Source organism: Chiloscyllium plagiosum, chromosome 42 (assembly GCF_004010195.1).
Source record: "Chiloscyllium plagiosum isolate BGI_BamShark_2017 chromosome 42, ASM401019v2, whole genome shotgun sequence".
In the NCBI taxonomy this organism is placed as follows: domain Eukaryota; kingdom Metazoa; phylum Chordata; class Chondrichthyes; order Orectolobiformes; family Hemiscylliidae; genus Chiloscyllium; species Chiloscyllium plagiosum.
The window spans coordinates 10,509,285-10,533,683 of record NC_057751.1 but is presented as its reverse complement, the minus strand read 5'-3'; the positions used below and the strand labels follow the sequence as shown (position 1 = coordinate 10,533,683).

Here is a 24,399-nt window from a genome sequence, read left to right as displayed (position 1 = left end):
TTGGAATATTGCATGCAATTCTGGTCTCCTTCCTATCGGAAAGATGTTGTGAAACTTGAAAGGGTTCAGAAAAGATTTACAAGGATGTTGCCAGGGTTAGAAGATCTGAGCTACAGCGAGCGGCTAAACAGGCTGGAGCTGTTTTCTCTGGAGTGTCAGAGACTGAGGGGCGACCTTATAGAGGTTTACAAAATTATGAGGGGCATGGATAGGATAAATAGACAAAGTCTTTTCCCTGGAGTCAGGGAGTCCAGAACTAGAGGGCATAGGTTTAGGGTGAGAGGGGAAAGATATAAAAGAGACCTAAGGGGCAACCTTTTCACGCAGAAGGTGGTGAGTGTATGGCATGAGCTGCCAGAGGATGTGGTGGAGGCTGGTACAATTGCAACATTTAAGAGGCATTTGGATGGGGATATGAATAGGAAGGGTTTGGAGGGACCTGGGCCGGGTGCTGGCAGGTGGGACTTGATTGGGTTGGGATATCTGGTCGGCAAGGACGGGTTGAACCCAAGGGTCTGTTTCCATGCTGTACATCTCTATGACTCTATATGGTCTTCTCAACATTGCATCATTTGTGTTGTGACAAACTGTAAAACAAATTACAGGGGAGAGGGAGAGAGTCTCAAAATAGCGCACACACACAAACACACACATGTTTGCTGCAACGTTTTGACAGATTCCACCTTTGCCCTGCACAGGATAATGTTGGAGAGATTATCTGGGAAAGGGGTGTTTAGGGTAGTTTGTGCAGAACTCAAACTAAAGTGTGGGGAGAGAGAGCACGCAGGCAGTCAGTCATTTGGAGGCGGTATCTGGGCTCCCATCGATGTCCAGGACTGTTCTCGGCAGCATTTCAGTAAACTGAGTTCGTTTTTAATCATTGTTAACAAAAGATGTGATCAGTGTTGAAACTCCTCTTTGATGTAATGTTTCTGTTGGGACCTTGAGATCGTCTTTGGATAATCCGAAATTCGGATAACTGGTATTCGGATAATCAAGGTTCCTCTATATTTGCACTTGCCATGGTTACAATACCTGTTGTTGTGGGGATGGGATGGGATTCTGCTGCCTGCTACTTTTGGTCATGTTTGCAATAGTTTTACAAGATGATCTCAGAATTGCCTTTATGCTTTCAACATCACTTGACTGCAGCACCACAGAGGAGGTGCAGCCAAGATCATATCTGTACAAGTGGTCATGATGGTTGCTGTGGAATACCGTGCAGATATTTTCATTGCATCAGACTGATGACTCTATTCTAGCAGGACTGGAAATCATGTCACAACGATTCCAACCATTGCTTTATCCTCATGAGCATCACCGTGTGATTAGTTGTGTTTGAAACACCCAATTCCCCATGTTGTTGTACTCAGCTGGTCAGAAACCATTGGTAACAAGAAATATCCCAAGAGGTTCATCAAACCCTGAAAAGCTCCAGAGTTGGCTTTTAATATTCCCTTCAAATATCCGTAGCTTCAGAATGACACAAAGTCTTTGAAGGTCAATTTTAATCCAGTGGTACAATCCACCATCATACCTTAGCATGGGTATGAGTCCAAAGAAGCAATGATCTCAAGAGCTTATGTCGGCATTTCAGCCTTCAGTTGTTATTCCTGGTACCAAGTCTGGGAAGGCTGTAGCAGCAAATATTGCTGAAGAATACTGTTCCTCATGATGCACAGCAAATCCTTTTGTCCCCAGTATGTTCCGCCAAGTTTTGAGAGTCACCCTGTTCCTGGGGACCATTTAAAGTAATATTTGAGGAGAAAAGTGACCTAACATTCAGGATAAAGTATCCTTCTGCAGAGGAACACTTTTGACTGTTAAACCTTTTGTCAACCAATTGACTGAATGTAACTTTTTTTTGTGCAGGTTGGAAACTCCAAATATTATAACTACACGCTGTCGGTGAATGGTGTAGCTGAAAACCACGGTGACATCTACCAAAAGGACTATCTGACTGATCTTATCGTAAGACCCAATGTTCAAATATACTGAGTGCTGAGGATGTATTACTGTTGTTGGAGAATTCTATTCCTCTATTCTCATATAGGAGCTGTGCAAGAATATTTCTGTTGCCTTTTGTAAGATATCACAGTGAGTGGTTGGAGTGCCTAAGGGGATATTTCTCATTGAATGTTTGTCCAAACACTAATAAAAATGCAATTGAAGCCTCTTTTAAATTAAATCTTGTGCTTTCAGCTTTAAGGATAGGATAGTCCAGCTTCTTTGGAACAGAATTGTAAAATGATGGTTGTGTCAGTGCTGTTTAAGTGGGGACAATGAGAGTTTTGTTTTCAGTAGGCAGGCTAACATCAGTGAGGCTAACGCTATTGAGGTTTGACTTGCACACTTGGTCATCTGGATGCAAGTTTTCTTGGTTGTAAAGTTGTGAATTGGATTTTAACCATCTACTTTTGCTACAGGAACTGGTCAGTCTCGAACTGTTGGCAGTCTTGGCAGTTTTGCTAACTGTCACTGGGAAATCCAATTATTTGAGCACTCCATGATGGGTGCCCACTTTGGTCCAGTTCCTTCTCTACCTTCGAGAATGAGAATGTTTCAAGTTAACCTCCTGACTTGTATCTTGTTTGAGAGAGGGGTAAGAATTAATTGTCGATCTGCTTCAAGTATGGAAAAGCTGCATATTGACAATGCTTACCATTGAAATGTTTTTCCTCTTTGGTTGGCAACAATAAAAAGTAAAGTTATCATAGTCTTCACAAACCATACAGCTGCTCTCTCATTAGAGGCCAGGAGAGTCAACTGGTGGTGACTTAACCTGAGGGTCACTATGCCTTAGACCAAGGGCAAAGTTGAGAATGTGGGACTTGAATGGGAACTTCAGCTGATGCAGGAATTGAACTTGCACTGTTCGCATCACTATGCATTGGAAACCAGCTGTAAGAATACACTGTTTATACCCGTATAATTCATGGAGACTCTGATGTATAAGAGTTCAACGACAAAATACTGCAGACATTAGAAATGTTGATGCAGCCTTGTTGGGGGGAATAAGTGTAGATGTTAGGGTCATGAGAATGCGTTTTCATGGTTAAACTGTTTGTCTTTCAATTGTTCCACATCGACTAGCTGAGTGTTTGCTTAGCTCCCAATTGTTGTTTCTTCACCGAAGAGTAAGAATAAAGCGAAACAACGAGTAGGAATAAATGGGTACACAGAGATCAGTTCTAGGATCCTAGCTATTCACAAAATATTTTCATGATTTAGATAGGGGAACTAAACGTAATACGTAATATGTCAAATGTGCATAGGACATAAAATTGGGTGTGAAGGTGAGCTGTGCAGAAGATGCAAACATGTTGCCATGTGATTTGGACAGGCTGAGTGAGTGGGGAAAATGCATGGTAGGTGCAGTGTCATGTGAGGTGATTCACTGAAGTACTAAGAATAGGAAGGCAGGTTATTATTTGGATGGCTGTAAACTGAGAGAGGGAAATGATCAACAATATCTGGGTGTCTTTGTGCACCAGTTGCTGAAAGTAAGCAAACAGGTGCAGCAGGCAAACAGTATGTTGGCCTTCATGGTGAGTATATTTGAGCAATGGAACAAGCATGTCTTGCTGCAGTTATGCAGGACATTGAGGCCACAACAGGAGTATTCCGTGCAATTTTGGTTTCCTTGTCTGAGGAAGGACGTCCTTGCATAGACAGAGTACAGCGAAGGTTTACCAAATTAATTCCTGGATGGTAAGACTGATGCAAGAGGAGAGATTGACTTATTTAGGATTGTATTCCCTGGAGTTAAAGAAGAATGAGGGGGGGAATATCATGGAAACTGATAAGATTTAAGCAGAGCTGGACAGGTTGGATGTAGCAAAGATATTCCCAATAGTGCAGGAGCCCACAATCAGGTGTCGTAGTTTAAGCATAAGCAGTAAACCTTTTAGGACTAAGATGAGGAGAGTTTTCTTCACCCAGAGAGTGGCAAGCCTGAGGAATTTACAACAACAAAGTGGTTGAGACCAAAATATTGTGTTTTCAAGAAGAACATAGATCTAGATCTTGTGGTTAAAGGGATCAAGGATTTGCCAGAGGGCGGGATTAGGATATTTAGTTTGATGACCAGCCATGATCATGTTGAACGGTGGTGTAGGCTTGAGGAATCTGACTTCTGTTGCTATCTTCTAAGTTTGTATTTTGATCGACATTTTGCGGTAAAAGGGTTGTCGTCTACTTGTGGAAATTGACTGTCTGATAATCTCTTTTTTTTTTATTTTGTGCAGGCAAACCGTTCCGTGGAATTTCTGCAATCCAAGAAACGAAGTGTTCCTTTTTTCATGATGCTATCAACTCCAGCCTGCCATTCTCCGTGGACTGTTGCTCCACGGTACAGCAAGTCTTACAACGTCACCAAAGCTCCTCGTCATGGAAGTTTCAATGTGCATGGGAAGGTTAGTCGAGCCCACACAGGCTGGCATACACCTCACTTGGGTCAGAACGACCAAGATCATTGTTAGCAGACAGAGCTGAGGGGAGAATTAGAAGGATTCAAAATTTGATGGATTTTGATATTTTACACTGGGAGAATAGAATGTCAGTCGTCAACCTTTTCGCAGTAAATTGAAGGAAACTCTACAAAAACTGGAAGTAAAGTTCCCTTCAGATCACTGCCTAATGCTTCTCAGGTACTCACTCATCTGGTGTATTTTTAAAATAATTTTTGCTTGCGAAAGCAGTTGGTGCCAGTAATATCAACAATCTCCACAAGATGGTGCCAGCAGCCAGAACGCATTGATTTCAAAAGACTGGGACATCATTTCAAAGTTTTTATTTAGATTAGATTCTGTACCAACCCTCCGAAGAGTAACCCAACCAGACCCATTTCCCTCTGACTAATGCACCCAACACGATGGACAATTTAGCATGGCCAATTCACTTAACAACGAAGTTTAAGAAACTTCTGCATTTGTTGCAAGTATACCTAATTCAGAGCGTTGCCTATGCAGATGAACCTCTCTCATCTGTGAAATAATTGTTACTTTTGCAAAATTTGAGAGGCAACAAAATGATGTCCACACTATTGGGATGAAAAATTGAAGCAAGAATCGGGACAAAATGTGATGGCAGCTGTGGCATTCAGAACTGTTCTTGTCTCCCACAGGATAAACACTGGCTCCTTCGACAAGCTAAAACGCCTATGAAGAACACCTCTATCGAATTCCTGGACGGTGTATTCAGAAAAAGGTATTCGGATGCATTTGCTTTAAAAAAATCTAAGCATGTTGTGCAGTGGGTTACACTGAGGCTTAAATCAAGTCTCGTCAGTTACAATGGAAATCACTTCTGCTTGCTTGAGATTGCTGGGGAAAGGGATGTGAGGGGCTGAAAGAATACTTTCCTGGGGCTACTGCTGCAGTCTCAGCAGTGTTAAGGGCCTCAGAGGTGTATCTAAATGAACTCATTCATTCAAGTGCTGCTTGTATGGCAAACCGCCTCACAATTGCAGCTGACTTTTTTTTGTGCATGATTTTGCTGTACAAGAGGGAGAAATTTACACCTACCAGTTGGAACAAGATGCATAATATTAAGGTCAGATAGTCAACATTTAAAATGCTAAAGTGATATGTTCTGTTGAGTAGTTCGATTCATTACTTTTTGAAGGTGAATTGTGATTAAAGCAGCAACAAATTGGCTTCGACCTGAGAATCTGTTTTAATCTTCCACCAGGAAGGTGTCCAAAATATAATCAGCAATAATTTCTGCCCTAAAAGATTGTAATATTTGTAATCTGCATAACATTTTACAATGCTGATTGTCCAAGCTTATCTTCAAGTTTTTCACAAATGATGAAATGAACATTGGCTTAGGTGACTAATTTACATCGAGACGCAGTCATGTCAATCAAATACGCTTTGAACTAGGATTCTTAACTGAACCTACCTTTCTCCTTCTCACTTCTCTCATCAAGACTTTGGCTACTTAGCAAGTCCTGCAAGTTTCCTTCATATCCTGAGAACAAGCCAAAATTGCCATACTTTGCAGGAATTCTTTTATTTCCTGCTTTCTTCTGAGGTATCACAACTTTTTGGGTGTTTTGAAAACCCCCAGGAAACTGAGTCTCCACCACTTGTTAAACACCTCAGATTTGTGGAGATTCCTGTTCACGTGGGCTTCACTGCACTTGGGCTTGTCTCCTCCACCTCAAAATACTCTTCATTTCTGACAGTCATTTTGTCTCTGTGCCACAGCCATTTTCAGGTTCTTGGTGGAATCTCTCTGTCTGTTGAACTTGAGCTTTGCACAAACTAATTCAGGTGCTTATCGCTCCAAGACCTTCTCAAATATGTATTTCCGACAATTAACAAGAAAGGCTCCAACCCTGAATTCACGCATCTCAGCATTTGCGATGGTTAGATGAGATTGTCCTTAGGTATATATATTCATGAACACTTCAGCTTTAAAACTGGGCGGACTCTCCACAGCCATGCTATCTGCAGCTTGGCAGCAGTTCAAGGTTCATTGCCATTTTATGGTTTCCACCAAAATAACTCTGACCCCTCTGAATTATGGAACCTTTGGACTGTCATTAACCTGTGCTTGTTTGGTTTGCAGTTACATGAAAGCTATTTCATCGCAAGACTTTTCCATTCATATTACTTTGAACATTTGGAATTCCTCAAACGACAAAGTATCTCAAAAATACGCATATAAAACGCAAACCAGATGATTATAACACATTGCATAATTCTTTGATATTGTTGCACTCCTTTGGTATTTGAGCTAGGACAAGAAATCTAACATTTCACTGATGCTGTGTGTTCATGGATAAGATGTAGACATTAAAATTAAACAAATTACAAGAAAAAAATCCCAGTTTATTTATTGCAAATGAATAAAGATTTTGAATTTGGTTTGATTCTCTATTACAACCCACTTTACACAGATATGATTTCTTGCAGAGCTGAAGACACATTTCTATTGTCAACTCAGTGTGGACTTGCTTTGTGCCACAACTGAAGGATGGTGTGAGAATGCTTTTTTTAAATCTCACTCAGGAGAAACTGTCCCTTTAAAATGGGTTGCAATTGTGTGGACGCATTCAATTATTCTGGAAGGGCCTCGCACTTGTATTTATGCGAGGCTCGTTCAGCAAAAAATGTGTCTCATGGATGCACCAAACAAAATCACGTAATTCCTCAGTTTTGCAAGTTGGCTGCTTATTATTGCAAAGTTGCTAATGAGGCATGATTTGCTACAGGGAGTTGTTGAGATTGAGAGCTTTTTGCTTAAAAGAGGAGTAGTGAATGAGTATTTAAAGTGAAAAAGGAAATGGTGCTTTGGACAGAAATGGAGAGAGAACAGTCTGGATTCTGCAGCATGTTTATTTGGTCACTTTTGGTCAAGGCTTATCCCAATTTCTGCCTTATTTATTGTCGATTTTTGATAAATCCATCATTGTGAAAGGCCTGTCCAGCCACACTGACTTCCGACTGCCAAAGCACATCTTCCTCGTGCAGCTCAAGGAAGCCCCTCGTGAGAGGAAGAAAAGGCAAATTGCATTCAAGGACTATCATTGAAGTGTTTTCAAAGCTGTATGTCTTATGGCCAGTGATAATTCAAATTAGATTTTTCTGATAATGACTGAAAACAAACTACCCACGAACTGTCCCATCTGAGGAAGTGGCTTTAGATTTGGCGTTTAGGTTTCTCCAGATTTTGTTCTTATTTTCAAGTGCTGAGAAATAGCTTCACAGCAGTGAGTTGATTGAATCATCGAGTCTGCGCCAGCCAAAAACAATGTGCCTTTCCCTATGCTGAAAACCACTCTGACTCTGACTCTAAAATGTTTCAAAGATTCTATGACGACTTCCCTCAAGAAATGCAATATGGATATTTATTGCACAGGAAGAATACAATCAGAAGAAAACAATTTGGAGGAGGCTCCGGTTATGAAGGGACACAATTTTTTGAGAACACCCATCAGCAAGAAAAGTACAGAGAAGGAACCAGAGAAAGGAATGCCAATGATCTCAAGGCCAAGAATTAATTCCACCTCCTGGAAACATCTGGCAAACATACAGTGACTCAGAATTTCCTAGGTGGACAATCATACTCAATCATAAGTGATTGCTGACAAAGACAATGACTCACGCCTGTTGGTGAATCAGAAGGCCTGGGACTAAACTTTTCCAGCTTAGCTAATCACCATCCACCAACACTTAAAGAACATGCACCAAATAATGTGTAGTTTTTATTCCCTCCTCTGAACTCCACCAACCTTATCACCACACATACAACCTCCCTTCTCCCCTCGCCCCCCCCCACCCCACCCAGCACACATACAACGCGCACACACACACTCATCTAATGTCCAACTTGCCTCATATCCACCTGGCGAAGGAGCAAACTGTTGATCAGATTTTGAAGGCACACATGCTGTTAATTTCTGGGGAAACCTTTGTGACAGGTTTTTCAATCCAGAAATCCTTAGCATGTAGTCAATAGCCTCAATTTGCAGTTTAACAGAAATTGTTACATTTTTTTCTTGTACCTTACAGGTGGCAGACTTTGCTGTCTGTGGATGATCTGGTAGAGAAGGTTGTCATGAAACTGGAGGAAATGAAGGAACTGAATAACACGTACATATTCTACACATCTGACAATGGCTATCACACAGGTCTGTTTCAAGTTGAGCTTTTTGCCCAATATTCCCTTTTGCATTTTATTTTTTCAAAGTTATGATATGATTTCAGGCATTCATCTATTTGTTTCTGGTCCAATTATGAATGTGACAAACTCCTTTTTGTTCTAGCATGTGAGACATAATATGAGACATAACAGTTTCTTGGAGTAAACTCTGACTCTCGGGTGCATGTTGTGAAAATGTTGCTGAAGTCTTCTTTTCACATGTCGCATTTACCCAGTTTGCCTGAACATTAGATAAAACCAAAACAAATGTGAATGCTGTAAATCACAGACAAGAATAGAAATTGCTGGAAAAGCACAGCAGGTCTGTCAGCATCTGAGAGAAATCACGGTTAACTTTTCAGGTTGAGTGACCCTTCTTCAGAACTGGGTCATTCAACCCGAAACATTAACACTAATTTCATCCCACAGATGCTGCCAGAATGGTTGAGATTTTACAGCAATTTCTATTTTTGACAGACTGTAAGAAACTCCCATTTTTATTGTGAACCAAGATGTGGAGTTGTCGGACTGGGGTGGGCAAAGTTAAAAGTCACTCAACACCAGGTTATAATCCAACAGGTTGTACTTGCAAATAAACCTGTTGGACTATAACCTGGTGTTTTGTGATTTTTAACATTGTGAACCAAGTGTGGCTGCACTTGATGAAGGCTTTCATCTATCAGTGAAAGGGGTTATTATTCACTGTTGTTATGGAATGAAGTCTCTTGCTTGGCTTTAAAAGCAGCTGTAATAGTGCCCAAAGGAATAGGAGGAAGCCACGTAGCTCTGAAGCTTGCTCTGCCATTCAACTCCAGCAGAAATGATCTGCATAACTCCAAATACCTGCCTTTTCCCCACGTCCTTAATACCTTTTCTTTAACAGAAATCTGTCGGTTACTGGTTGAGAATTTGTTCCGACATCATTTGCTACTTGCATGCCAGAGCTTTTGATTGGCCGTTATGGACAGCCTCATTTTAAAACTGTTTCCTATTCCTAGTTTCCCTAATGAACCGAAAGTTTCTTATTACTGGCTCCACTTAATATTTTAAAGTTGGATCACATTGCCCCTTAGCTCTTGGAAATATGTCGCCCCTTGTAGGTTCATCTTTGAATTCTGGTTCCATTCCAATACCAGATAGTGGGCAAATCCACCCCCACCAGTGCTCAAATTGCGCACCAAAATAATTTCCCCAGGTAATCAATTGGACAGAAGTCAACACCATAATTAGAATGGGAGGAAATAATGAGACTCAGGGCTGGTTATCTCTGATGTGACCTCTCAGCAATAAATGTGGAAGGGAAACAATCTGCAAACAAAGAAGGGAGTGGCTGTGCAGAAACTAACTGGTAACAATGAATGAGTTGCCAGACCTGAAGCAGGTGTGGAAGTGGAGAACTCGAAAATTATACCTGCAAGAAGGTTGTTGGGGAAAGGGAGGGAGGGTTGTGGAATGACATGCAGACAGAAAACAAGTTTCAACCTGTCCACAAATCAATATTCTACTATTTAGATATATGAAAATATGAAATCAATGAGATAGTGGACTCCTTTCGAATGAATTTGGTATCTCTTTATGGCTGCTTAAATTCAGAAATCGCTAAACTTTGAAAAATGATCACTATCATAAAAAGTGAATTATTATATTTAAATATGGGATTGAGATCAAAGATGCAGTACATGAGTAAAAGGAAAGGCTCAGTTGGCTGGACAGCTGGTTTTTGATGCAGGGTGATGCTAACAGCAGAGCTTCAATTCCTGCAGTGGCTGAGGTCACCATGAAGGACTCTTCTTCTCAACCTTTCCCCTCACCTGAGGGTTGGTGAGCCTCAGGCTAATGAGAGAGCAGTCCAATGATCCTCTGGAATCAAGGCAACTTAACCCTAGCGAGATGGCTCAGTGGTTAACATTGCTGCCTCACAGTGCCAGGGACCCGGGTTTGATTCCACCCTCTGGTGACTGTATGGAATTTTCACATTCTGCTCATGTCTGCATGGGTTTCCTCCATGTACTCCGGTTTCATCCCACAGTCCAAAGACGGGAAGTTAGGTGGATTGGCCAGGCTAAATTGCCTATTGAATCCAAGGATGTACAGACGAGATGGATTAGCCATGGGATATGCAGGCTTACAGGGATAGGGTAGGGAGTGAGTCTGGATGTGATTTTGTTCCATACTGTATGGATTCTATGACTTGTGCCTACTTTTGGTATGCAGTTTTCCTTCCAAGGCCATTGTATCTTTCCAAAGCTGTGATGCCCAAAATGTTCAAGTACTTTAAATGCCACATTTGCAGCACATTGCACAGTTGCAGCGTTACTTTCAACTTCTATTTTTTTTCCTTTAATCAAGGCCAGTATTCGTTGAATTTTTTCTTAGTTATTTGCTGCACTAGTTTGTGGTATTGTAGTAATCTCTGTTTTTGAATGCATAAGCTCTTTGGACTCCCACTGCTTTATAGCTTATCATCATTTTTCAAAAAAGAAGTCTTTTTTTTCCACTGTGGGAAAAAGCCTATAATTGTCAGCAAGTATCCGCCCATTCTCATCCCAATTTCCAGCACTAGCCCCGTAACTTTGTATACTACGACATTTCAAGGACCCATCTAAATACTTGTTAAATATCTTGAATGTTGTTAGCCGTTTGCAGACAACAAGTTCCACTTACAACTGTTTGGTGAAAAACATTTTTCCTCAAATCCCCTCTAAACCTGAGCTTAAAACTGTGTCCCTTAATTATTGACCCCGCTATTAAGGGTAAATGTTTCTCCCTGTCTCCCCTGTCTATGCCCCTCACAACATTGTACAACTCAGTCAGCTCCCCACTAAGTATCTCTGATCTGAGAAAAACAATGCCAGCCTTTCCCATCTCTCTTCAAAGCTGAACCAGTCCAGCCCAGGTTATATCCTCTGCACTTTGTCTGGACCAATAACATACTTCCTGGAGTGTGATGACCAGAACTCCACACAATACTAAAGCTGTGGTCTATGTAATATTATATACAGCTCCAGTGTTACCTCCTTGCTCTTATGTTCAACGCTTTGACTAATAGAGGCAAATGTCCTAGGTGACTTAATCACTTTATCTACCTGTCCTGTTTCCTTTAAGATCTATGGACACACACACCAAGATGCTTTTGATACTCTGTAGTTCCCAGGATCTGACCATCCAATGTGTACTCCCTTGCTTTTTTAGAATTCCCAAAATGCATCATTCCATAATTATTGAGATTAATTTTCTTTTGTCACTGTTCTGCCCATCTGAACAGCCTGTCTATATCATCCTGTCCTCCTTGTTGTTTTACACATTGTCAATTCTTGTGCCTATGCAAACTTTCTGCATTCTCATTGTTAAGACGGACCCGCGGGGTCCCGTCTTTGCGTGTTCTTTCGGAAGGAGAGACTCACACTGGCAACTATGGTTAGACGCAGACAGCAGTTTATTCACAGAATCTTAACTGGTACAACGAATCTACAAGCATGCATTAATTGGAGAAGGCGTTCTCCCTTCTCGTTCAAACTTGACACAATTATACTTTGCGCTGCCTGGAGTCCCCGGTCAGTTCGCCTTCCCCATTGGTCCATTCATCTGCGCGCGCTGGGGATCCGTCCTCCTATTGGCCGCATCGAAGTGCCTGTCCAGCTTCTGCTGTGCTTGACAATGGCTCAGCCATCCCCGGGAGCGGTTCCGATCCCATATTCAATAGTTCATTGTTTCAAGGAATTACTATGCGTCTGACAGGCTAGCCATTTTCAATAGTTTCAGTTTAACTAAATTGACAATTACACTTACCAACTTTAGACTTAAATAGAGCCATTCACACTTAACAGTTACAGGTTCCGATAGAGCAATTCACACTTGTCTAACAGTTACAGATTCCGATCGGTTTCTTTATTAATCCCGAGTTTCGATGGGGCAATTGATACTGGCTGGTATTTACAGGCTCCAAGATTTAATTAACATTATGCATATCCCTTACAAGCTCCAGCAGTCATGCAATCGCCTGCAGCAGCTCACTTGGCTGTTGTTAACCATTTCAGGGCTGGAACTAGAAGTGTCTGTTACAGAACTAGTGTCACCCTCCCTAGCCCTACATTAAACACCCCAGTGAAATCTCCCCAAAAGTACAACCCCTTGTCTCCACATATAGACTGTATGTGACATCAATGGAATGGGTGCAGCCAATGTAAATCCCTTCAGAACCATTACTATATAAAACAAACTATTTAATGTAACTTGCACAAAAACTGAAATTGCTGGGAAAATTCAGTAGGTTTGACAGCATCAGTGGAGCGAAACTTTATTAATCCTGAGTTTTGATGGGGCAATTGATTCTGGCTGGTATTTACAGGCTCCAAGATTTAATTAACATTATGCATATCCCTTACAAGCTCCAGCCAGGTACTCATGCAGTCGCCAGCAGCAGCTCGCTTGGCTGTTGTTAACCATTTCAGGGCTGGAACTAGAAGTGTCTGTTGCAGAACTAGTGTCATCCTCCCTAGCCCTACATTAAACACCCCAGTGAAATCTCCCCAACACTCATATTCATGTTTAGATTGTTTACATACATCCATAAACAAGTGACACTGTGCCAAATCCTGTGGTATGCCACAGCACATTCCCATCTATCCTTTGACGATCACCTTCTGCTTGCCTCTTTGAATCATTTTTGGATCCAGTTCACCAAAATGTCCTGTCTCATGGGTTCTTGGCTTCTTAACCAACTTGCCACACAAGACCTTGTGAGAAGCTTTACTCAAGTCCATGTTGATGTCATCAAGTGCTTTAATCTCATCTGGACTCTTGTCATGATCTTGCAAAATTCGATCACATTTTCAGACAGGACATCTCCCTGATAAAGCCATGCTTACCATTTTGATGGATCCCTGCATCTCCAAATGAAGATTAATTCTGCCCATAGGAATTGTTTCCAATAGTTTCTCTCCCACATATGTTAGATTCACTGGCCTGTTGTATCCTGCTTTATCCCAACCAAGTTTCTTGATGTCTTTGTAATTCACAATTCCATTTTATACTGTTTACAATGCCCCCAATTTTTGTGGCATCAGTAAATCCCATGTATGTTGCTCTCTATCTCATTCAATTCAGTTATAGAACAATACAGCACAGGCCCTTCAGCCCTCAATGCTTGCCAGCCTTTAATCCTACTCTAAGATCAGACTAATGTACATACCCTTCATTGTACTAACTTCCATGTGCCTATCCAAGACTTGCTTCAATGTCCCTAATGTATCTGACTCTACTACCACTGCTGACAGTGCATTCCATGCACCCACCACTGTCTGAGTAAAGAACCTACCTCTGACATCTCCCCTACACCTTCCTCCAATTACCTTAAAATTATGCCCCCTTGTGATAGACATTCCCACTCTGGGAAAATGTCTCTGATACCATTCTATCTATGCCTTTCAACATCTTGTACAGCTCTATCAAGTCACCTCTCATCCTCGTTCGCTCCAATGAGAAAAGCCTGAACTTCCTCAACCTTTCTTCATCAGACATGCCCTCCAGTCCAGGCAGCATCCTGGTATATCTCCTCAGCATGTTCTCTAGAGCTTCCACTTCTTTCCTATAATGAGGTGACCAGAACTGAACTCAATATTCCACGTATGGTCTAACTAGGACTCTACAGAGCTGCAGCATAACTTTGCTGCTCGTAAACTCAATGCTAATGAAAGCCAACGTACCAAATGTCTTCTTAACAACCCTGTTAACATGGGTGGCAGCTTTGAGGGATCTCTGGACATGGACGCCCATATCTCTCTGCTCCTCCACCCTGCCAAGAACCCTGCCTTTAACTCTGTATTCTGCATTCAAATTCGACAAAGTGAATCATTTCACACTTTTCCAGGTTGAACTCCATCTGCCACTTCTCAACCCAGCTCTGCATCCTGTCAATGTCCCATTGCAAACTACAACAGCCCTCCACACGATCCACAACTCCACACTTTCTCATCCAAGTCATTTATAAAAATCACAAAAGTAGAGATCCCAGAACTGATCCCTGTGGAACACCACTGGTCACCAAACTCCAGGCTGAATACCTTCTGTCTACCACCAACCTCTGTCTTCTATGTGCCAGTCAATTCTGTATCCAGACAGATAGGTTTCTCTATATTCCATGCCTCCTTACTTTCTGAATGAGCCTACCATGGGGAACATTATCAAATGCTTTGCTAAAATCCATGTATACCACATCCATTGCTCTACCTTCATCAATGTGTTTTGTCACATCCTCAAAGAATTCAATAAGGCTTGTGAGGCATGACCTGCCCCTCACAAAGCCACGCTGACTATCTCTAATCAAACTATGGTGTTCCAAATAATCATAAATCCTGTGTCTCAGAATCCTCTCCAATATTTTGCCCACGACTGATATAGGACTGACCTGTCTGTAATTCCCAGGATCCCTATTCCCTTCCTTGAAAAAGGGAATAACATTTGCCACCCTCCAATCACCTGGCACTACTCCAGTGGACAGTGAGCATGGAAAGCTCATGGCCAAAGCCGCAGGAATCTCTTCCCTTGCTTCCTGTAGTAACCTAAGGTATATCCGGTCTGGCCCAGGGGATTTATCATCCTATATGTTGTGCATTTCCCTGAGAACATCTGTTCCCAATTTAGGCACCCATGTTCCTGCCTAATAGCATTGTAATTCCCCCTCCCCCAATTAAGTACTTTCCCATAGCGTCTGCTCCTTTCCCTCTCCATGAGTATAGTAAAGGTCATGGAGTTGTGATCACTGTCACTATGAATAAGTAGAGTGAATATTTGAGACTGAGAAGCAGATCCCAATAGAAGTAGCCAACAGCTGCTACTGACAATAACTTTATCTGTTTGCAGGACAGTTCTCTCTGCCCATTGACAAGCGTCAGCTTTATGAATTTGATATTCGAGTGCCATTGCTGGTCCGTGGACCAGGTATCAAACCTAAGCAGACCATAAAGGTATGTATTCACTTCAAGCATAGCATTTGACTCCAACTCATGAACTGAGTCATGTTGCAGAACCCATTGCTAAGACCAGAAAGGGGACAATATGAATCAGTGGAGCTGGGCATTAAAATAGAATTTCATAAAGAGATCTTGCATTGAAATAGCAACTTCACCATTGAGTCAGTTGTTATAAAGGTAAATGCAATGATGGCATTCATTTTGATAGGACTTGAATATAATAGTAGGCATGTGCTTCTAAGGCTCTTTCAGGCTCTGGTCACACCATATTTGGAGTACTGTGCACCATTTTGGGCCCCATATCTCAGGAAGGATGTACTGGCCCAGGAGTGTGTTGAGGAGGGGTTCATGAGTATGGTTCCAGGAAGGAAAAGCTGAACATATGAGGAACGTTTAAGGATTCTGGGTTTGTACTCGATGGAATTGAGAAGGATGAGAGGGGAAACCAGTTGAAACATACAGAATACTGAATGGCCTGGACAGAGTAGATGTTGAGAGGATGTTTCTGTTGGTGGGAGAGACTAGGACCTGAGGGCACAGCCTTAGAGTAAAGGGAAGATCTTTTAGAATGGAGATAAGGAGAAACGTCTTCAGCCAGGGAGTGGTGAATCTATGGAATTCATTCACATAGAAGGCTATGGAGGCCAGGTCATTGCCTATATTTAAGACTTGAGACAAGTAGATTCTTGAGTACCAAGGGTTACAGGAGAAATTGAGAGAATGGGGTTGAGAAACTTAACAGCCATGATTGAATAGTGGAGCAGATTTGATGGGCTGAATGGCCTAATTTCTGATCCTATATCTTATGGCCTTATCTCAACTATCCTCATCCACAATGAACTTTTGGACTGTAAGCCTCTTGTCTAAAGGAGAGAAATACATTTGTCGCATATGCACAGCAAGATCCCATATTTGCATTGCGATAAGGGATCAAATTTTGTGTCTTCGGTATTTGATGACAAAGATCAGGGAGGAATAAACAAAATCATACAAAAGCACTGTTCTAGGCTTCATCCTGTGGGTGGGAGGAGAACAGTCAAGGAAACTGCATTTTACCTTTTGTCACCTGATTGCACAGGAACCCATCCTGAATATAGACCTGGCACCCACCTTCTTGAATATCGCTGGATATGATGTAATCCAAAGCATGGACGGTACCTCTTTTCTTCCCCTCATGGTGAGTACCTTACGCTTATGCTCTTCTTACAGTACCTCTTCAGACATGCTGCTCACTGGTGAAAAGCAGCAGTGCAAAAGCTGAACCAACTCTTCAGGTCATGAAGCACAGTGTCCAAGTACACACCAGACCTGGACCACAAGAGGGCTCATGTTGATGAGTGGGAAATGTCATGAACAGAAGATATTCTAACCACCTCCCCTTGAGGTTCAGTGGTATCGACAGAAGTGGAGGTCAGAGCTGGATAGTGTTCAGTGAGCTACTTACATCCTGACACCCTAAACCAGTTTGCACTTCAAATACATACAAATATGTAAAGAGTGTTAGGTACGCGTGCACATCAGTAAAATCTAGGCCACTTCATTTGAACCATAAATATTTACTGTCTATCACCAAAGAAATGTTGTGTTGTATAATATTTGTTCTGTCAAGATTATTATTCAATCCTAAAAGCATCAAATGCCAATATTTTAAAAAATCTTTAACTCTATGGCAGTGGTTTCAATCTGTTCACACACTGCTGAAAAGTGAAATAGTGAATGAGTCGCAGGCTGAGAAATCCTGACAAGCTGGAAAATGAACGGTGCTTTCATGTTCATAATCACCCTGTTGTTGGCCAATTGATGATTAGTCCCATCCAAAAGAAGACTATTTTAAGAACTTGCAGCCCATATAATGGCAAGGGTTGGGGGACCAGTCCTGGTTTCCCCACTGGATGCCAGTCCAGAACTCTGCATTGAAGCTCTGGTCTTTATTAACACAACAGTTTGGAACAGGTTTTGAACTGACCACCTTCTGATCCACATGCAGCCATGAATACTACCAATATGACATATGTTCACTTCCCTTTAATCAATGGCTAATAGGGAAGTTTGTCCAAGGAGTTGACATGGAAGATGAGCAATAATTTAGAGTTGTGATGCTACAGTAGATGACCTATCACAAAAAATTGCACATTTCAACCATTAATTCTTCCCTGAATGCTTGATGAGATGAAAATGATCAAACGTGATTTGTTGACAATTAGCACCCAAAGGAAGACCGACCGTATCTGTGCACTTCTCTGCGTTGTAGTTGTCAAAAGCAGTCGGGAGAAAGGTTCCAAAACAAAAATTGCTGGAAAAGCTCAGCCATGCGAGCAGCATCTGTGGAGAGAAATCAGAGTTGAAGTTTCGGATTGAGAAGGGTCTCGAAACAGTAACTCTGATTTCTCACCACCAGACAGGCTGAACATATCAAGCAATTTCTGTTTGTGTCTCTGACTTACAACATCTGCATTTTTTTGTTTTGGGACAAAGGTCAGATGGTTTGATCCGTTCTTTCTGTTCTAACATTCTTCCTTCTATTTATTTCAGGATTCTTCACGGAATAAAACACACTGGCGCAATGATTTTCTGGTAGAATATACTGGAGAAGGTGATGCTAAGTTAGACCCTGCATGCCCCAATGTAGGACCTGGCGTGGCTGTAAGTAATCAACAAAAATAACTTGCATTTATCCAGATGTTTAACATCAAAGGTGATGAAGAGGCACATTCTATTTAAACAAAACACACATTCCAATTCTCATGTGAAGATTGCTTTTTCTCACTTGTTTCAACCTGCCGCTCCACAAACCATCATTGTGAAACTTTATTCACTGTTTCCATGCAAAAGCATGAATGCAGATGAAGTCATATTGCCAAAAGCATTAGCATTGCTTCTCCTGATGGCATAGTGGGTAACAGTTATATTTTAATGAAGCAGTGCAGGGCAAAAACATTTCAAGTTTGATCTCCTTGTCAAAAAAAATCTCTACTTGGATCCATACAGTCAAGTGCTTTGAAATACGGTTATTTAAGCTGGTCTCTGGCAGTACTCCATACATTGATGGAGTGAAGAAAAAAGATAGTTTTGGGCATGTTTTACGCTGTAGGAGTGCAGTCATGGGGGAGAATTAAGCACACTTCTTCTTTCTCATCACTATGCAGTGACTGCTGCAAAGATTAAGGATAACTGGCGAGGACAGAAGTCAACAGGATTATAGTGTGGAAACACTGAACCCAAGTTTTCAGAACTTGGAGTCCTGAAGGGCAATTGGAGTGTTTTGAATGACAATTGTAGCAAAGGTCAGCACCTTGTGCAAAAGAGGGAGGGAATGGTTTTGAAAGTTGAATAAACAAATGTCAATTTAACGAGCCATGCTTGCTTGAGTGAGAAACGTCTTTGAATTTGCAAGTTTGATGTCTTTTTCTTCTCCTTTCCTTAGGAATGTTTTCCAGACTGCGTGTGTGAAGATGCTTTTAATAATACTTATGCTTGTGTGAGAACATTATCAAAAGTCAATCTACAGTATTGTGAATTTGCCGACAGTGAGGTAGGTGCCGTCTGTCAGTCACATGCTGTGTGAACCTCTTACCTCCAACCTGTGCAGGTTCGTTATCTGTAAGCAATGGGATGTCCTAGGTTAAAAATGTGTACTCAACCAGAATTTCAAACTGTCGTTACCCGTTTGATGTACACGTCACTTTCCATGGATTCTAATTTCATAGTATTGACTTGCCCTGAATTATTTTAGTTACTGCTATGTTCTGTTTTCAGGCCTTTGTTGAAGTCTACAACTTGACATCAGACCCACACCAATTGGTCAATATTGCAAAAACTGTGGATCCCTCACTACTTGTGAAGATGAACCAGCGGTTGATAAAGCTAGAATCTTGTTCTGGAAATGACTGTCGTACAGTAAAGGTAGAGGAAGATGGGTAAGTATTAGAATGCAATGATCATGAAGAAGGTATGTTCCAGCATTCGAAATATCGATTACTGTCGTCTTTATTAAATTTTCCTTCTTCCTGCAAACAGCCCTGATTCTTTAGGTAGCATTTAATCCTCTGAATTTAAAGGTTGTAGGTATAACTACTAATGCAGGAGTTGTGCACATAAATCTAGTATGACACTCGAATACAAAATAACCTTTGCACTCTCCAAGCTCCCATTTTTTGGATAAGACATCAAACTGATTATTATGTGCCCCCAGATGGCATTGATCAAACTAACAACAGGAGAATTCATCCCAATACTTGATAAACCACTATGTATACAAACTCTCAATTAAATTGAACCCAAGTGTTAACATTTAAAGCAATGTTTTGCATTCAGTGGAGGGAAGACTTCATCACGTTTCTAACTCTGCCCATTATGCTCTTTTACAGATTTGATTCCTAGTCGAAGGATTGCCCTCTTTCTGGCAGATTGTATTTGAGCCAACACAGACCAGTGTCCATCCACAAAAGAAAGAATGTGAATGATTGAAAATCCAGACATCTGGGTCCACAAACAAGATGAATGTGCAATAGCTCATCAGAAAGCACCTAAATTCATACAGGAGTCCTTTTTCTCCTTGTTTAACACTCCAACCAAGAAACCCTGCTCCTACCTTAATTTGAAATGTCCTGCTGTGTACGTTTGAAAAACCCATATTATTTTTGCAGGGTTACTTGAAAATGGTTTCTCACCATAAATAGAAATAAATGAATACATTTACCCCCAAACAGTTTCACCTGGGTAACTGAAATACTTTTTTAAAATTGGTTCTTAAAATCACTTATTTCCCTACCCTATCCACTGCTTGTTTCAGCTTTCATTTTTCAAGACTGTTCCCTTCTCATTTAGAAGATCACTACAATTGTTTCACAAAAATTAAAACTCCTAGTGGGCTTGACTGTATAAAACATACTCATCAAGAAGTGGATCTTGATGCTTGGGGTGATTCTGTTCATCAAAATTGTGCAAAGACCATTTGGATTTAAGACGTCTGACTGACTAAATGAATGATTGACTAACTAATTTGGACAGAAGGATATCTCTGCATTCTACTGTGAAATTGCAAATTTCTGAGCCATCTCTTTCTTGTCAGTTAGCCATATTTAGATGTTGGAAGTGGATTATAAGAGCTACTTGTATGAATGCATACCACACTCTTTCGCTTCACTTTGTATTGCAACCACTTCCATAAATCATAATTACATAATTACCCAGTGCTTACTTAGAATGTTTCAACATGCTGGAATCGGTTTTGGGAATTCCTGCATTAATTTGAAGAGAGGAGTGAAACAACTCTTCAGAGTAATGAATACAATATCAAACTCATTTTGTCGGATTTATTAAGGTAAACCTGGAAAGACAATTAATGTTGCAGAATGCTTGAATATCAGGGATTTGTAATCTGAATGTAAAAGCGTGTTGGATTTCCGTGCGAAGGGTGACTTTTTAAGCAGGATTAAGCTGTTTTCAAAATGTAGGAAAAAGTAAAAAATTAAAAGAGTTCTCAAAGTGACAATTGATCAGATGTGTTTTTGAGATGAAAGTGAGCAGAATCTTAGAGCAGTCTGAGTAAAGTGCACATGGGCATAATTTGTGGCAGAAATGGGTGACAAGTCAGGCAAGACCTATCTTAACATCAGGAGCATCTTTCTGCACCTCATCCTGTTAACTTCAGTCTTATTTTACAAAGTACACTGAACAAGATGGATGTCAACAAATGCTAGTATAGCAGTCAGAGTGACTTCAGCTCATCACTGAGACTGAACGACCTCCATGTTGGGCACGGTCCGCACTCACCGTACAATCATGGATGCTGACATCTGACACGTACCATGCTCTGAGAAGCCTCATGGCATATTACCCAATTCACTTACTGGATGCTTGCTGCACCTCTGGCTACACTGGCAATTATCATTGTATTACTGTTGCAAGGACACCATACATTGAGGCACACGCATCCAGCTCATGGACTGGACTAGGCTGCATCTCAGGGTTCTTAACTTGCTGTCATAGCACTCAATCATTCAGCTTATCTTGTTGCTCACAGAATGCTTGCCATGCATTGCCATGCCTCTTTTGCACTTTGCCCTATGACATGTCTCTTGCTTTGCTGTTTGGCACAGCACAAAGCCAGACAGTTTGTCACACTTGTCAGGTTTCTGTCAAGTCAAGAGAAATAGCCTTTGCACAGGGACTATCTGCACAGTTAGCCAGGGCAACTTCCCATAACTGCCTCGCAGCTTGGATATGGTCAATCAGCTACTTTGGAGCGGTTATCGCAAAACATGTGAGGAGCTGAATGTTGAGCATCCCACCACCATCTTGACACTTTTTGCTCTATGTGGGCTGTAGGATGAGAGATAGATATTATGTGAGATGAACACAAGTGGCACAAGTCTTACAGTTAATGCAGGTGAGGTGTCCTGAGAGAGTGAGAAACAGCGCAGAGGGCATGTAGTTAGTGGCGTCAGGGATTGGAAGATGAGAGCAAGCGGAGAAGATCATGTCGGCAATAGTGAGAGTGGTCAAGCTTGGGCAGAGTGAGACGTGGTTAGAGAAACAGACTGAGTGTGAGATGTCAGGGAGAAAATGGTGACTCTGAGGCTACTAAGTGGAGGATGACATTAATGTTCTTCCTACATTGCTGGGCATTCCTCCAAACAACTGGTACTCCAGTGATCCAGGTGCCAAGCTCAGAACAGGCTGGCATGGTCTGGTGTCGTGTCCTCGGTTGCTGCTCCTGGGGGAAGAGGACTCCCTGCGTCTCCAAGGGAACCTGCAAATTCCTACCCACAACGTAGAATACCAACTTCCCTCTGGCTGCCCCATCCAGGACAAAGATCAGGAACAATGCAGGGCAACTCAACCCCAAAGGGTGGTTAAATATGGCTCAGGCTTAAGTGCAACTGATCTTTTAATGAGTTAAAAATCACACAACACCAGGTTACAGTCCAACAGGTTTATTTGGAAGGGCTAGCTTTGGAGTGCTGCTCCTTCATCAGGTAGCTGTCAAGCTCCTATCTGTGCAGCTCCCTGATGAAGGAGCAGCACTCCAAAAGCTAGCCCTTCCAAATAAACCTGTTGGCCTATAACCAGGTGTTGTGTGATTTTTAACTTGTCCACCCCAGTCCCAACACCAGCACTTCCACATCATGATCTTTTGATGGATATTCAGTAATTGGCAAGTTAATCTATTGCAAGGCAAGGTGGGGATGGTGTCAGACAGGAGAGATGCTCCTGAGGTGGGATAGTTGGTTCAGGAGGTGTATTTGCTAAGATACAGCAAGGAATGTCTCTGGGCCTTGTGACGAGAAGTATATCTCCCAAAAGCTCAACACAACTTGTATTTTGCCAAAATAAACTATAGTATTCAGCCCAATGTGCTTTACTGCTTTCTTTTGCTTGACTACTGTTTGACTGACTGCTTTTACAATCTAAATATTTGCAATACCTGAAGGAATTCTGTGCCCTGTCCTACATTAATACTTACTCCATTAATACTAATGCTAAACCTCAATTGATATGTTCCTACTCTGTAAAAAGAATACCTTATCTCCAGTTAGTCGAGTGGAAAGCTTACTTCTTGTTTTTTTAACAAGGCAAAACCGATCCCTCCAGATCAGATCCCTCCAAAACACATTAAGAAGGTAGCCCTGACCCTAACTTTTCTTGTCGTTTTGAGAAGGTGTAATGTGGACATTCCAGGGGTGATGCAGCTGGTCAAAGCGCCTCAGTTTTCAACAAAACAGAATGTATTTACAGAGTACTGAATAAAGCACAAACACAAGAGAACAAAATACAGAATAAATTAACCAAACCAAAAACCCAACAGATTATCTCAACTCAATGGTGCAGTTCCAAATTCTTGCAACAATTCCCATAAACACACATTGGCAAAAAACATTAAAATCAAACACAGGATCTTACTGGAGAGAGATATGGCAGAGATTCGGCATGGAACACCTTCTTTCATGCAGCTGATTCTTTGACCAGCAGCTTCAAAAAAACAAAAAACACTTACTCAAACCAAACCAGACCAGAGAAAAGCTGAGTTGGGAGAACTCCCCTTTCATTGTACAAGTGTTTTTTTTAATGTAAAATCTTCTTCAAGTAGATCAACCCAGACATTTTGGCAACTCCGCCACATACAACACTTTTGAAAAAATCCAAAGACAATGCAACCTTGTTAAAGGGCATCATCCAAAGAGCAAAGTAAAGGAATGCTCCGACCACAATATCCAATCAGCTATTTTCAATTCAACATAAGTCGCGTATCTTGCATACTATTTCACCTTTTGCAAAAGATGCATCGCAATGGTCTCTGTTCCTCCTCCAACAAGGTGTATCTATTTCCTTTTTGCTTTAGGGAGGGACTGTTGCCTCAACAGTATTCATATTTATTTCCGAGGAGAAACTGAGGTCTGCAGATGCTGGAGATCAGAGATGGAAATGTGTTGCTGGAAAAGCGCAGCAGGTCAGGCAGCATCTAGGGAACAGGAGAATCGACGTTTCGGGCATTAGCCCTTCTTCAGGAATGAGGACAGTTTGTCCAGCAGGCTAAGATAAAAGATAGGGAGGAGGGACTTGGGGGAAGGGCGTGGGAAATGTGATAGGTGGAAAGAGGTCAAGGTGAGGGTGATAGGTCAGACGGGGGTGGGGGCGGAGAGGTCGGGAAGAAGATTGCAGGTTAGGAAGGCGGTGCTGAATTCGATGGATTTGACTGAGACAAGGTGGGGGGAGGGGAAATGAGGAAACTGGTGAAACCCGAGTTCATCCCTTGTGGTTGGAGGATTCCTAG

General features: G+C 41.6%; 2 protein-coding genes across 2 annotated transcripts in view; one reads left to right on the top strand and one right to left on the bottom strand.

Annotated features, from left to right (window-relative positions):
* The window catches only part of gnsb (glucosamine (N-acetyl)-6-sulfatase (Sanfilippo disease IIID), b), a 55,382-nt gene extending 34,268 nt beyond the window's left edge, over positions 1 to 21,114 (top strand). Inside the window, exons 5-14 of the mRNA XM_043681383.1 lie at positions 1,873 to 1,971; positions 4,248 to 4,415; positions 5,126 to 5,208; positions 8,523 to 8,641; positions 15,514 to 15,617; positions 16,702 to 16,800; positions 18,156 to 18,266; positions 19,048 to 19,155; positions 19,380 to 19,540; positions 19,991 to 21,114. Coding sequence (XP_043537318.1) covers positions 1,873 to 1,971; positions 4,248 to 4,415; positions 5,126 to 5,208; positions 8,523 to 8,641; positions 15,514 to 15,617; positions 16,702 to 16,800; positions 18,156 to 18,266; positions 19,048 to 19,155; positions 19,380 to 19,540; positions 19,991 to 20,003 — 1,065 coding nt within the window. The 3' untranslated portion in view covers positions 20,004 to 21,114. The remainder of the gene's footprint in view (positions 1 to 1,872; positions 1,972 to 4,247; positions 4,416 to 5,125; positions 5,209 to 8,522; positions 8,642 to 15,513; positions 15,618 to 16,701; positions 16,801 to 18,155; positions 18,267 to 19,047; positions 19,156 to 19,379; positions 19,541 to 19,990) is intronic.
* Positions 1 to 24,399, bottom strand: part of polm (polymerase (DNA directed), mu) — a 267,218-nt gene that overhangs the window by 69,724 nt on the left and 173,095 nt on the right. The gene's annotated exons all lie outside the window — the stretch shown is intronic.